The following is a 14,461-nucleotide window of genomic DNA, read 5'->3' as shown; positions in this document are numbered from 1 at the left end:
TTTATATAAGTAAATTGCCTAAAGATTTAAAAAAGAAGTTTGAATGATCATTAAAACATCGCGCATTCAAACAATGAAATAATAAATATAAAAATAAAATCGAAAAAAATTGTTTTGCTTAAAGTAATAATCGAATACGCAATATTATTGCGAGTAATATTTTATATATCTTTTTTATAATATTTTTATAAGAAAAAAAAGCATATTTAAAATATTTTATTTATGTATGAAATTTAGAATTTTTTTACTAATTTAAAAAAATAGATATTTTACACGAAATATTTTTAAAAATATTACGTCTGTTATCTATTTTAAATAATTTCATAAATAATATTTATACTCGATTCGTACTCGATGATCATTTTGCACAGTACAATTGTTTTTCGGTTGTTTCTTATATTGTATAATAATAATATTTTAGAAATTATATACTCTTAATAATGTCTTAATTTTAATGATTTTATTTTAATGATTAGCGAGAATAATTGTTCCATCGCTCGTATGCATGTACAAATTTTAATTATGTTAAATAATTAAATCAAATAAGTTAATTATTGGTTTCTTTCTCGCTATGACAGAATAACTATAATGCGAGGAAAAAACTAGAGATAAATATGCAGATCAATATCCATCCAAGAGTAAAAAATGTGCTATTTTTAGTATAAATTTTGGTGTTTGTTTACGGTACTGCATGTAAAAATGAAATAAATGATGAATTACTACATTTTCAAAATATACGAAATATAGTTATATAAATATAGTAATAGCGATTCAAATTGCAATTGATTTTTTATTACATGGGTTTTTGGATTGCTTCTGATACATATTATTTGTAATAAGTTTAAAATTTGTTAGCTAAAATTATTATTATTTAGTTACATTTGTGTGCACATCTTTTTCATATTTTTTTTTCTTATAATTGGAGCGAGTTTTTTCTATTTTTTAATTTCGCATTGATATATATCCGAGGAGTATGATATAAACTATCAATGTTTTTCAAGCATTAGATAAGACTTACACTTGCATTTTTATATGCATTAAAAAATAATCGAGATGTAATTTAAATAACGCTATACTATATACATAGTATATTTATATCATTGTATACCTCGGATATGTGAAACGAATACATTGTATTTGTATTGAGTATATTGTGTCAATATGTGCAGTATTGTACAAAATCAGCTAAACGGAAAAAATTAATATCAGCTGATTTATGAAAATCTATAATAAATGACAGTTGTAAGAATAATTACAAATGAGTGTTGCAAATTTTATGCGATATCATTGACAAATTTTGATCGTTTATAATTTAAAAACAACTAATGCGCTCGACATTTTTATGTTAAGATTTTCTATTCTACCTTCAGAATGTTAATTATTGTACGGTGGTTGTGAGACCACTCTGCATGTATATGTATATGTATATATATTTGATATAGTTACTAAATAAAAACTTAAGTGATACTTGTAATATATTAGTTTCCTTATTGATTATGGATTTGCCCTTATTGATTTTTAAGAATTTTGTATAAGAGTAAGAAGAGAAAAGATTAAGAAATACTAATAATATTATTTTATTGTATATTGTATATTTTTTTTTAATTTTGATAAAAATTATCTTTACTATATCGTATATTAATTAACCAAAGACAATAATATGTATAATATATTTCGTTACATTAAAATATATATCTAAGTTCTTTTATAAATAACGAAAATATTACATTGTTTTCATTATGAGATGATAAAATCTAAGTTGCATTATCAAAAAGATACAAATATATATATATCTCTTCGCAATTTATTCGATTGTTAACTGTTGCTTATGTAATTTCTTCCTTGCCTATCTCAATTTTATCTCTTGATAATATACCCTGTGAGCAATTTGTTAGCTTCTCTTTTGCCGCTCTAGAGGGACATGGAAACTGGATTTCAATTTTTTCATCTATTCTCATATGTTCAATAATTACTGCTAATTTATTTCTCAAGTAACGTTTCATCATGTAATGTTTATGTCAGTTGCAATTTTATATTAAATTACATGATAATATTTTTTAACATCCATTGCTTGCTTCACTCGTTTCGTATGTATTGTCAATTTTCAACTTCGCCCCTAAAGTTTTCTTCTATTTGCATTTAATGCAACTGTTACAAAAAATATGTTCATCACACGGATACAATGCAGTAAAAATATAAATGGTAGCGTCTTTGTCTTGGGTTACCATCGTTGGATATAATTGTACGACGACATAGCCGAATGAGGTAGAGATGAAAGTGGTAAACGGTCTGAGGACGCTTATGTACTTGGTAGGATACAACATATAATACTCTGCTTTTGTCCAAGGAAACGTCAAAAGCCAAATGTTCCGGACGCCTGCTGTTCAATTCATCGTAAAAATCGCAAGATATATCAGGAAATTTTTCAGGAAGCTAATATTCAGAAAAATTGATTCTACTTCTATATTTGCTTTATTTCATCATGCGCGCACGCGACTACTCTTTTACAGAAATTAAGTTAATTTAATTATTTAAATTAATATTAATCAAATTAAATTATTTAATTTAAGTAGTTAAATTAAGAGATTAATTTTTAAATTAATTTAATTCTTTAGTTATTTAATCGGAATGCGGGATGTTACATGTATATAAAAATTTCATTATTTTATTTATCTTTCTTAAATCAATTACACAACTTTTTTCACAAGATTTTCTTTTTTTGGATGGTCCCTTTTTGGATATATAATATTAATTGATCATCTAAAACATCTAAAAATTTAAAAATAAAAAAACAAGATTCTCGCAGTAAAACCAATATTTTTAATTATTTATCCATTTTTTATACACAAACAAGAAAGGAAAATTAAGCTTTGGGTTTTTAAAGATTTTTTATACTTCATAAAGAAATAATTAATTAAGATACAACAAGCGATAAGCTGCGTTTTTGCAGATATGCGTACACTTGTTTAAGTATTACTATATTAATTACTATTTATCCGATACAATAATAAGATAAATAAGAAAAGAAAACAAATGAAATACCTCATTTTAATCATCATGTTTGCATTTTAAGAGTTATTACACGTAAGTAAAAATAAATAAAATAAAAATAAATATATACACATTATATATAAACAAAATGCAACTATAAAATATCACTTGGAATTTTACTTTAAAACGCTGTGAGGATTGAAATATTTCTCTCTTTGTGACACTGTCAACTTCAATGTATACCAAATTCACATTCTCGTCACGTAAATTATTATACAAATCGAACAAATGAAAATGTATGTAGCTACATACGCGATGTCGTCATTCCAAATATAATAAACACGAGTCTCATTCGCAGCGTTTATTAGTCGTTAAGTAGTTAAACAGCCAGTGTGCACACTCATTTAAAAAAATGACAAGGCGTCTTGAAAATCTTTGAAGGCAACGTATATTTTTATCAGTATTGATACCGATAGCAATGAAACGTATCGCAAAATATATCCAACTTCTCGGCCGTCTTTTAACGTGAACGATACTTTTGTCCAGTGAAAAAAATTTGTTCTCAGCAATCAACTCAACAAACTCATCGCTGTATATTTGTTTATCGATAGTGGGATATGTTCCTAATGAACCTTGTGAAAAGAATGACGTAACCTAAAGAAATTTTGATTAAAAAAAACTTTTTAGTTCTAATATAATTGTAAAATCAGTGCGTAAGAGGTAACTTCGTTTGCATTGCATCGACAATTATTGCAGTCTAAAAAAAATGCTTTCTCCCACACACGAAGACCATCGTTTGATTCAGGTAGGTCAAAGCACTTGCCCAATTCCATTTCCTTGCTTGTGATACGATGCTCTTTATTAAAAATAGTCCTCTGACAAACTGCTGTGTACATTTGACCAAAAGACTTATTTTAAATATCTCAATTTATGTATTATTGCTCAAGATTAAGATCAAACTACCAAGTTTTTTTATAAATAATTTCGACTTTTCTGTAAAATAACAATAATTGTTTAAGCTTATTTTTTCAATGACATATATTTCAATATTTTTTAATGATTTATTTTTATTTACAATTTTAAATGTTTTGATATATCTGTATTCATATCTGTATAATATATATGTATCCTAAATCTTCGAATATTATCTGCATAAAATTATAGATAAAGTTGTATCCAAAATGTTACTGCTAGTTGGATTATTAAAATGAGCTTTACCTAATAAATAAATATTCAGAAATAGAGTTTAGAAAAAATATTTTAAATCAGATCCCAAAATTGCAATTGACTTTGGCCTTATCCGCTTCATTAATTAAAATGATTATATTGCGAAATGATAAAGTATTAATCACAAGATAATGTGATAAAATGTCAATACAATTGTCTTAGCAAATCAACTTTGATTAGCTATCTTAATTCAAATATCCGGAATACGTCGCAAAATTTGTCGCAGTTGCATGAATTTCTCGTTCGCGCCAAAGAGTTACGAAAGATTTCAACGGATCTCTTTGAATATCACATTGTTGGCCAGCCTCGGAGATCGTTTCGTGCACGCGATATAGTTGCGACGGTTTAATCTCCTTACGCAAGCGCTAAGAGTTCCGCGATAACATATGTCTTATTGCGTACAGTCTTATAACAAGTCTGGCTGAGTCGTCTTTAATCGCTTCTAATTCGTAAGCGCGTGCCACCCGATGACCTCCGACATCGATACCCAACATCATCGGATAACACATCGCTTCTTCGGACCCTGGGCATGTATGTTCCCTAACATTTCTTTGTCATAATAATTATCATCGATGATATCATTAAAGTTCATTTTTAATTATAAAGTAGATAAGAGAAAAGATAATTTTTTTATTCCAGACACATGTGACAATTCTCTTCCAAATGTATTTGTTATTTGATATATATAATAAAACGTTATTTAGAATTTTATGTATCAAATTTGTGAAAAAAGATATGAAATATTCTTAAAATCGAAAAGATACGCGTATGTGTATTAAAAGTACAAAGTAAGTGTGTGTTCTTTAGATAATGAATTCTATTTTATTTAAATATTCTAAAAATATCTGGATATTTTTGAGGGTTTACTTGTAGTGTCTCTCTGCTACATTAAATCTCGTCAATAGAAATTAATGTAGCGCGACAGCCCGTGGGACAATAATTTGGCTTCAAGGTTGCGTCGACAAATTAAATGAACTTAAGAAAACAAGGAAGGAAATAATACTCGCAAATTTACTAAATTTATCTACTAGAATCTTACAAAAATTTTATGCAACAAATTGTCGCTCGTAACTTTTGGTAATGTAATAACGTGAATGAGAAAGAGAAAGAAAGAGAGAAAGACATATTATTACAATGTTATTATTCCGCTTGTGATTATATTACGCTTTGTTGTACAAAGATTAGCATTATTTGCTTATATGAAGTCTCGTGATACTGTCAGTTGTAACGATACCGAAAACGGCCGTCATCGTTGCTTTAATCAAAACCAGTATTGTCTTAATCGCATTTCGAGTACTCGAAATAATATTAATTATATAAAATTATATATTACGTATAAATATATAGAAAAAAAAAATTTTTAATCTAAAAAAATTAAATATTTATTTACAGACATTACTTAATTTTTATCTAAAACTAAATACAAATAAATTAAGGACTTTTTATTTAAATTGTTCACGTACAAGAGATAACATTAATTATAATGTATAATTTTCCGATGGATATAATTTAACTACTATAAAATGTACTTTTTAATGGGTGTCCAGGCAAGAAGTCCAACATATAGGTATACCTCATTAAAAGAAATTACGCAAATCGATACCGAGAAAACCGGAATGAATTTTACGAGTCACAATATAAATCCATATCGCAGAATTTATCGATTGATACAGGAAGTCAAATTAAAGTAGATGAATATTAATTAGCCTTTCACTTTGGGGTCCAATGGCGAAATAAACAGGTGTTTCGGATTAAATACTCACATGTAAATACTCAATTAAATACTCAATTATATGACGCATTATAAATTTTAGTTAGTATATACAATACATGACGAGAAGATACGATTTTGATTAACACGATTGATATAATACTATGTTTTTTCGATTATCTATTATCGATTGATTCTGAGGAAGCAAGATATATCGTATTTCTATATGCATGCATTTGATTTTAATCAGCTTGGAATAATAAAACATGACGCATCATAAAAAATACTTTATATTTCTGTATACAATTTTAAATCTATATTTTCATAAATTTATCTTGAAATTTATACCGATCCTTTAAACTTATAATATGTTGATATTTTATATAATCGTTAAAACAATGGACAGTATTTAAATAATTCATAATTATAGAGCAATTAATATTTCAGAATTAATTCAATGTCGAAAAGTATATTCACAGATTTAGCGCGCGAAAGAATACATAGAGTTATGTGAAAAAAATTTCCAATCTAAACAAGATATTGCTATTATATTTATTATACTTATTATGCAGGTGTCCCCAATTTAAATGTCAAAACTTTAGGAGCGTGTAGGGGACCGATAAACTAAGACAAAAAGTCCTTTAGAGATTTGCTCGTTTCTGCTTCGTTTTGAAGAAAATCGCAAAAAATGAAAAATTTAATTTTTACCAAAAAACTTAAAACAACACTAAAATTATTAGATTTATCAAAAAGTATTATAAAATAAAAATTGTAGAACATGGAATTAAGAAAAGAGAGTGAGTTAAAATCCTCCTGAGGTAAAATTAGAGGATTGTAGATAAATACGCGACAACGCGAAATTTGGTTTCTAATCTAATTTTACCTCAAGAGGATTTTAACTCACTCTCTTTTCTTAATTCCATATTCTACAATTTTTATTTTATAATACTTTTTGATAAATCTAATAATTTTAATGTTGTTTTAAGTTTTTTGGTGAAAATTATTTGTTTCATTCTTTGCGATTTTCTTCAAAACGAAGCAAAAACGAGCAAATCCCTAAAGGACCTTTTGTCTTAGTTTATCGGTCCCCTACACGCTCCTAAAGTTTTGACATTTAAATTGGGGACACCTTGTATATATATATATATAAATAATAATATTTTATAATAATCATAATTGGATTATTTTTCTCCTTTTTTTTCTATCGATTAGAGCAATCTTGAAACGTGACGATAAATTTTTTTGTCCACTAAAGTCGCATTTATTAATGCAATTACTATACCTGACCAAACATTACCAAGCAGAATTATGTGACCCGCCAACCATTGTTTTTTTTTTTACGTAATCATCTCTTTATCAGTCCCAAAATAGAGATGAAGCGCGGTGGATGTATATTTGACATTCGCAAATGTCGCTCCGCGCCGATCCGGCAAATCGTCACTCGTTGTCGCGAATCGGAGTGATCTCGGAGTGGAGAAATGTAGCCGAGTGCACTAGATAAACTCCCTGCGTCGTCTTCAGTCAATAACGAGTTCCCGGTTAGCGCTGGTCACAACCGCCGCCTGCACGTCTCGCGCTAATCGAGAAGCTCGCGAATGTAAATCGGTGTAGCTCCCCCACGAAGAGTGATATTCCCGATTACCGCTCGAAGAGGATCGATTGTGCGCGCGTATAGACAGTTGATTTTTACAATTTTTCGGAGCGATATCTCGGAGACATCACGCGCGCATTTCGCTTGAATCGCAAACAATGGAACAATAGATTAGACACGTGTTTGTAATTGTTATATAAAGATCAAAGATTAAATACATAATCTTATGTGCGAGTAGATTATTCGTGCAATTATTCGCAGAACTTTATTGAGCGAATAGGACAGGCAATTTTTAGCGGAATAAACAACGATATTTATAATACATATATGTGTGCGACGATATTATATCTAAGACAAAAAAAATTAAAAATAGAGAAGAAGATGGCGCTTCTCGTATTTAAAGTCCGCGGAACATTATAAACGGCAACAGTATATAACTCGGTCCAATTAATTACCTTCAAGTCATCCGAAACTTTGTTTAAGTAATCGGCTCTCAAGTCACTCTCGTATCTTTTAAGCAGTCAGCGTGCAAACAGTCGATGAATGTTGATGAGATTTAAAGCACTTTATAATATGATATCGAGCTAATTATCGAATATATAAATACTCATTGAGGATTATAAAGAGATATAAAAAGTATCGAGCCGTGAAAGAAAGAGCGAGAAGAGAAGTGGTACTTGAAAGATAAAAAAAGATTGATACCGTTTTTTTTTAAATTATAAATCATAATTTTGTGCTCGATAATATGCCAAAATATTATTAAATTATTGTCATATTATTAGATTAATTAAAATAATCGAAACAAGTGTATTGTAAGGAAAAAAGCATCATGGCGAATATAATAGACATTAATAATGCAAATAGACGAACGGATATTAATGATGCGAATAGACAAACGGACGTTAATAACACTGAGTTAACGAACATTAATAATATCGTGAATGCACAAATCGAGATTATCAATACAAATGGACACATATCGACTTGTGTCGAGTTCAAGGTACATATATATATTTTATACAAAATGCAATGAATCTCTGTATTTAGATGTCACAAATAAATTGCATTTTTTTTCTAAATTTAAGAAAGTTGTCATTTCTTTATAAATCTTAATGCTCTTCATGTTCCTTTTTCATTTTCTCAAGTAATCTTTTCTCTATTCTTCCGGCGTTATTGCTGAAATAGTTTCTCGAGGTGAATAGTTTTTTTCGAGAATTAGTAACAGAAAAGAATGATGCTTGTTTTTTTTTCAAATTTGTCTACATTATTTTTCATTATTCAATTTTGCCTTCAAGAGATTATCGGGAACACATTGTTTTCACTTTCTGTAATTCTCTTTCTCTTCTGTAAGTAAGGATTTATCTTTAAAAAATGTTCATATATATCCCCCGCGTTGTGATAATGCTTCAGAGTTTATCAAGTTTATCAAGTAGTATTAGTCGATCATCCAATAATTAAACGGGCATTTTCATAAGACACGCTGGTACGCGTTGCAATTATTCATGCTCCTATCGCTTAAAATATAATTATATTCGGATGTATCTTATATTTGGATATTGTTAAAATTGTTTGACAGTTTTCTATTTATCATAAGATTTAATATACGGATCATAGATTTTAAAATTACAAAAGAAATACTACAAAAATTATAAAAGATGTACACAATATGGAAATGCAGACGACAATCTAAACTTTAATTAGTTTTTACTGTAATTAAATCTAATTACTTCTTACTCTAATTAACTCTTAATTTTATTCTTTTGCAGATGGAACCCAGCGTTGACGAATTGAAGAAATGGGAACGAGATGGAATAATTTATCAAGTATGTGTTAAAATTTCTTATATACTCTTATATAAATGACATCATTATTTTTTAATTAATTACTTTTCTTAAAAGACAAAGATATAAATAACTTAGAATATTACGTCATAATTACGGACGGTAATATCACTTATCAAATGTTCACATTTATATACATAAATGTAAATGACATCGTGGAATAATGAATATATAAAGCACATCGCTGATAAATATACTATCTCAAAATCTACATCAAAAAGAGCTAATATTAATATTAAATAATAATCAAATATTAAATTAATTATCTTTAATTTATTGTCCAAATAATTTATTTTTCCGATTGCGTGAATATTATTACGCTATTTACGGCGGTCGTCAAACACAAATAATTTCACAATAAGGAATATTAAAATCTGTGTAATTTTTTAAACATCAATGTTACGTCTTAATGTCATATCACCGTCCATTTATTATATTTTTTTTTTTTATTACCTTGGAATTAAAATACAACATCCGCAAACTGGAAAGTAAATGATGAAATAGAAGCAAAATATATAACAGAACGGATTTCCTAATCAACTCGATGTATTCATGAAAAATTATACAGTTTGTTAAAGGAAATATCACACAATCATATCAATAACATTATTAATTCGGAATTGTAAAAGAAGTCTGCAAAAATAAATTATCTTTATTCTTGCAGCGAGAGGATAAATATTAGAGGAGATATATGTACATATAAACGAATAAAAATCTCAACTTCGTCAAAAAAAAAAAAATTGCTCTTCTTGCGATTTTTATTTGCATTATGATTTATCCGTATTTGCATTTCTTACTACGCATCTAGGTTTCAGTGGCGTGCGTTTTCTCATTTTACGGCAACCAAAGCAATTTTTAAAAAGTTTCAGTTAAGTTTTTATTACGGTTTTTCATATATAAAATGTCGCGATTCTTGGACAACAAAAAATGCAATTATATATCGTATATAACTTATCCTTAACATTGCAAAAAATTTCAAATCTCAATATCATCGCACAGTAGTGATAAGATATACTCTATCTATGTTACACACAAGGTATTTTTTGTAATGTACGTCATAATATCTTCATCACATATATATGAAGCCTTGCGCATGAATTACATCACATTCGGCGCTTCGAGCCGAGTAAAACTATGATTTTTCATCGCGAGATTTTAAAACGTGTTTTTAATTGTCGGCTGCGTTTCCTCTCGTTCCCACGATCGTTCGTTAAACCGGTTCTAATGATATTCGCATGCATAACAGTCGCACCGATAGGTGATTACTCCGATAAAAAAATTCGATGACTGCATGATACGCGCCTTAGTTGACTTCAGCATGTCATGATACACTATTTGCAATGCCCCCTGCATCTGTTTACCGCGTTTTCGCATCACATGCTTAACGGCTATAAATTATCTGGTTTTCTCTAGTTTTGTCGAGGAGATTTGCTACTATCGCGTGTTGTCGCACAATTCCTCTTGATATCGCCTGTCACTCTTTCGCCTGATTTACAATGTTTTTTTCTACAGATATTGATGTGCTTATGCGTCAATGTTGTCATGCTGGGTCCATCGATGGGTTTTGGCTACAGTGCCGTGGCGGAGCCTGCGATGAGAGCCCCAAAAACCGACGATGTGCAACTCGACGCCGTTCAGGCAAACTGGATGGGTGAGTGATGTAAAAATTTGTCGAAAGATTCTTTACGACTTTCGATTATCGGAAAGAGAAATTTGTATTATCTCTTTCTTTATTTCATGAGAATTATTTTTCACGCCGCAGCTACTGTATCAGCAATAGGTACACCCTTCGGTTGCATAATCTCGAGCCTCGTGATGAGACGAGGAAGGAGGATCAGCCTGTTCATGACGTCGTTGATCTCACTGGCGGGTTGGGTGACAATTTACACGTCGAACAGTTACATGCAGATTCTGGTGGGGAGAACAATTTCCGGTATAGCTACGGGGATGTCGGCGGTTCCGATAACGGTGTTCGCGGCGGAAATAGCGGGATCAAAATGGCGAGGTTCAATGATCACGTGTACCAGTATCAGCACCGCTCTAGGTCTTCTCATCGTTTACATCTTTGGATATATTTTGAAGGTAAACGAGTTCGGGAATTGCATTTAAATCAAATTGATCTCATATCTTGCTGCTGTCACGATTTGTTAAAAAAAACAATAATAAAAACTCTTATTTAAACAAGTCTGAGATTTGTTTAAAAGTGCCCTAAATTAAATGCGTATCGCTGTGGTTATATAATCATTGGTATATGTGCGGCATATAATACGAAAAATAATGCAATCCTTACGATTCTGTTTTTTTTTTCTTTTAAAGGATGACTGGCGGTTAGTGGCCTTGATGTGCGCTCTATTTCCACTGATGGCGATCGCTCTGATTTTGCTAGTAATACCAGAATCACCACTATGGCTGCGGGATCAGAATCGGCCCGATGAAGCGCTAGAGATCATGAAAAAATTTCGCGGCGTACCAAAGGACCAACCAGCTCCGGCGGAACTTTTGTTCGAGCTGAAGCCGCGGGCGCAGAAGAAGAATCAAAATCTGCTGCAGCAGCTGCTGAAGAGGAATTCCCTGGTGCCGTTAGCCATAATGCTCACGTATTTCTTCTTTCAGCAATTCTCTGGACTCTTCGTTATCATATACAACGCCGTCGATATTATGGACAAATCTGGAATCCAGGTGGATCCTTACATCGGCGCCGTCCTGATAGGCGTCGCACGTTTCTTAACCAGTCTCATAACGGCCAGTGTGTCTCAAAAATACGGCCGACGGATCCCATCGATGATTTCCGGCATCGGGATGACAATTTTCATGGGCGCCCTATCGCTCTACCTCTACCTGGCCGAGAACGGAACTGTCATGCCGGACAAGGGGGTGATCCCGGTAGTGTGCATGATGCTGTACATCTTCATGAGCACTCTGGGTTACCTGGTGATCCCGTTCGCCATGTTGGGCGAGGTATATCCGTCCAAAATCAAGGACATACTATCCGGCCTGACGGGCGCTACAGGTTACATCTTCAGCGCGATAGCTGTTAAAACGTATCCTGATATGCTGAGACTGATGAACATGCACGGCGTGTTTCTCTTCTTCGCCATTATCTCTTTCGTCGGCGTGATATTCATTTTGTTATTCTTGCCCGAGACGAAGGGAAAGACTCTGCGCGAGATCGAGGACATGTTCTCCAAGAAGAAGGTCTTTGAGTTACCGGCGGAAGGGGTTGTCGAAGAAAGAGCAGCTTCAAACGTCGTCGGTCTTCTAAGAAATTAAGAATATTTATTGTTTATATGGACGAAAAAAATAAACCGCGGATCGTAATTAGTATTAGGTATTTGAAGGAAGGCGAGATCAAACCGTAAATTGATAAAATAAACGTCACGTCGTTTTGTGATGTTTCGAGATGCAATGATTCAAAAGGTATAATTAAAATAATGAGATAACTCAATATTTATTTTAAATACGAGATCTCTTTTTAATGTGTTGTATATTTTGTAAAGATCTAAAGAAATTGTAGAATGATGATGTAAACAGTGTATTATATGTATATCAAAACATACCTTTATAGTCGAAATAAGTTCGCAAACTATGTAAATTTAGAGATTAGATTCGTATCAGTCTGGGATTCACATAAAAGAGATCTCGAGAAAGATAAGACGACTTGTATCGGATTATATTTTATTAAAATCCAATATTTACCGTGCAATACTTTGAGTGGAGCTATATCCTCTTAAGTAAAGTCCAAGGTTCCATAATATCATTGTATTGTAAATACTTTCTCATCGCAGAAAGGTAGATTAAAGTGTCATCGTATTGCTGAAGATCTAAAAAATGATATTGCGTAAAGTGTCGATAATACGTGTAATTAATTAAATATAAGACTTATTCATTGTGTAATATCACACTCTCGACAATTAAAAATATTGAGACTTAATAGTATTAAAGAGCGGAGAATAGGTTCTTATCTAAGTGCTGATCACAAACAAGTCGCGCAAATAACGCATCATTAGTTTGTTTGCATTAAATCGTTCTTACGTAAGATAGTTGTCTCGTGACAGTACAATCCAAAATTTTATACTCTGAGTTAAATCCGACTGCCTACGGTTACCGATTGAAAACTTTTGGACTATTTCTGTACTATTTCTGTTTATTGCCAAGTCAATGTCCGCAACGTTGAGCATCATCTGTCTTTTCTTAACTTTCGGCGGGCCACGAAGTCTTTTTATTATTGCATTTCTAAAACTAAATGGTCAATATAATTTCGGTTTTTTTTTTTTTAAATAGAATTCCTAAAATATCCTTTGTATTAATTTTTCATCACCTTTTTGTTATTCTTTCTAATTATTAAAATTCAAAATACGAGATTTTCGTACGTTTTGCGTATAAAAAATGCAATTTTTGATAGCGATTATCTCGCGTTCGGGACGGTCAATAATTTTTAAGTTATACAAACGTGTAGATATCACATTTATTACCGTATAGTTAAATTTTCAAATTTTTCTTGTTAATTGCGATTTGCGAGACAACTACCTTAATAGACGCTGGTTAAATCTTTTGATTTATTCTCTGCGCGATGAAGTCAACAGCCACGGTTTGCACGGTGATAATGAACGATAACGAGCATAGAAATATATTCGCGTATCACGTCAGAATGCATTTCTGCATTCTGCAGTAACGTTGCATACGTTATTTACATATTCAAGATTAAAGAGACTTTTCTGATGCGATCGGAATTTACTCCGCGACTAGAATATCATTTTGTGAACGATTGTATTTTATAACGAGTTATGTATCTACTTTCTTTCGTACAAATTATTTTACGCGGAAAAGTCGAGCGATTTTGTAGAACTTTAAAAATTATCATTTCTAAAGTTCTCCCGCAGTTGATCAAATGTGAATCAATTTACAATCAAATTTACAAATTCATGTAAGCTATATTAAAAATGTATTGTACATATGACGATTTGACGATGTAAATACATACGTATTATATATATACATATATAAATGTCTCTCGTATTTTATTATTAAAATCTTAAATAATAAATTAACAAATTGCGTAACAATCACGATAATTAAATAACAAACACAAAATAATGTACA

General features: G+C 30.9%; 1 protein-coding gene across 4 annotated transcripts; it reads left to right on the top strand.

Annotated features, from left to right (window-relative positions):
• Positions 1-3,291: 3,291 nt before the first annotated feature.
• On the top strand, positions 3,292-14,363 carry LOC115243787 (facilitated trehalose transporter Tret1-2 homolog). 4 transcript variants are annotated; one of them, XM_029821019.1, is made up of 5 exons: positions 3,292-3,796; positions 9,287-9,343; positions 10,874-11,012; positions 11,124-11,443; positions 11,678-14,363. In XM_029821019.1, exons 1-5 carry the CDS (start codon positions 3,758-3,760, stop codon positions 12,629-12,631), a joined length of 1,509 nt encoding a protein of 502 aa, XP_029676879.1. In that variant the 5' UTR covers positions 3,292-3,757; the 3' UTR covers positions 12,632-14,363. The 4 variants fall into 4 exon arrangements, with proteins under 4 accessions (XP_029676879.1, XP_029676881.1, XP_029676878.1 ...); XM_029821021.1 differs by lacking the exon at positions 3,292-3,796 and adding an exon at positions 4,528-4,749; XM_029821018.1 differs by lacking the exon at positions 3,292-3,796 and adding an exon at positions 8,234-8,520.
• The last annotated feature ends 98 nt before the right edge of the window (positions 14,364-14,461 follow it).

This window comes from Formica exsecta, unplaced genomic scaffold (genome assembly GCF_003651465.1).
Source record: "Formica exsecta isolate Colony F162 unplaced genomic scaffold, ASM365146v1 scaffold733, whole genome shotgun sequence".
NCBI lineage: Eukaryota > Metazoa > Arthropoda > Insecta > Hymenoptera > Formicidae > Formica > Formica exsecta.
Note: the sequence above shows the minus strand (reverse complement) of the source record. Positions and strands in the feature narration are given on the sequence as shown.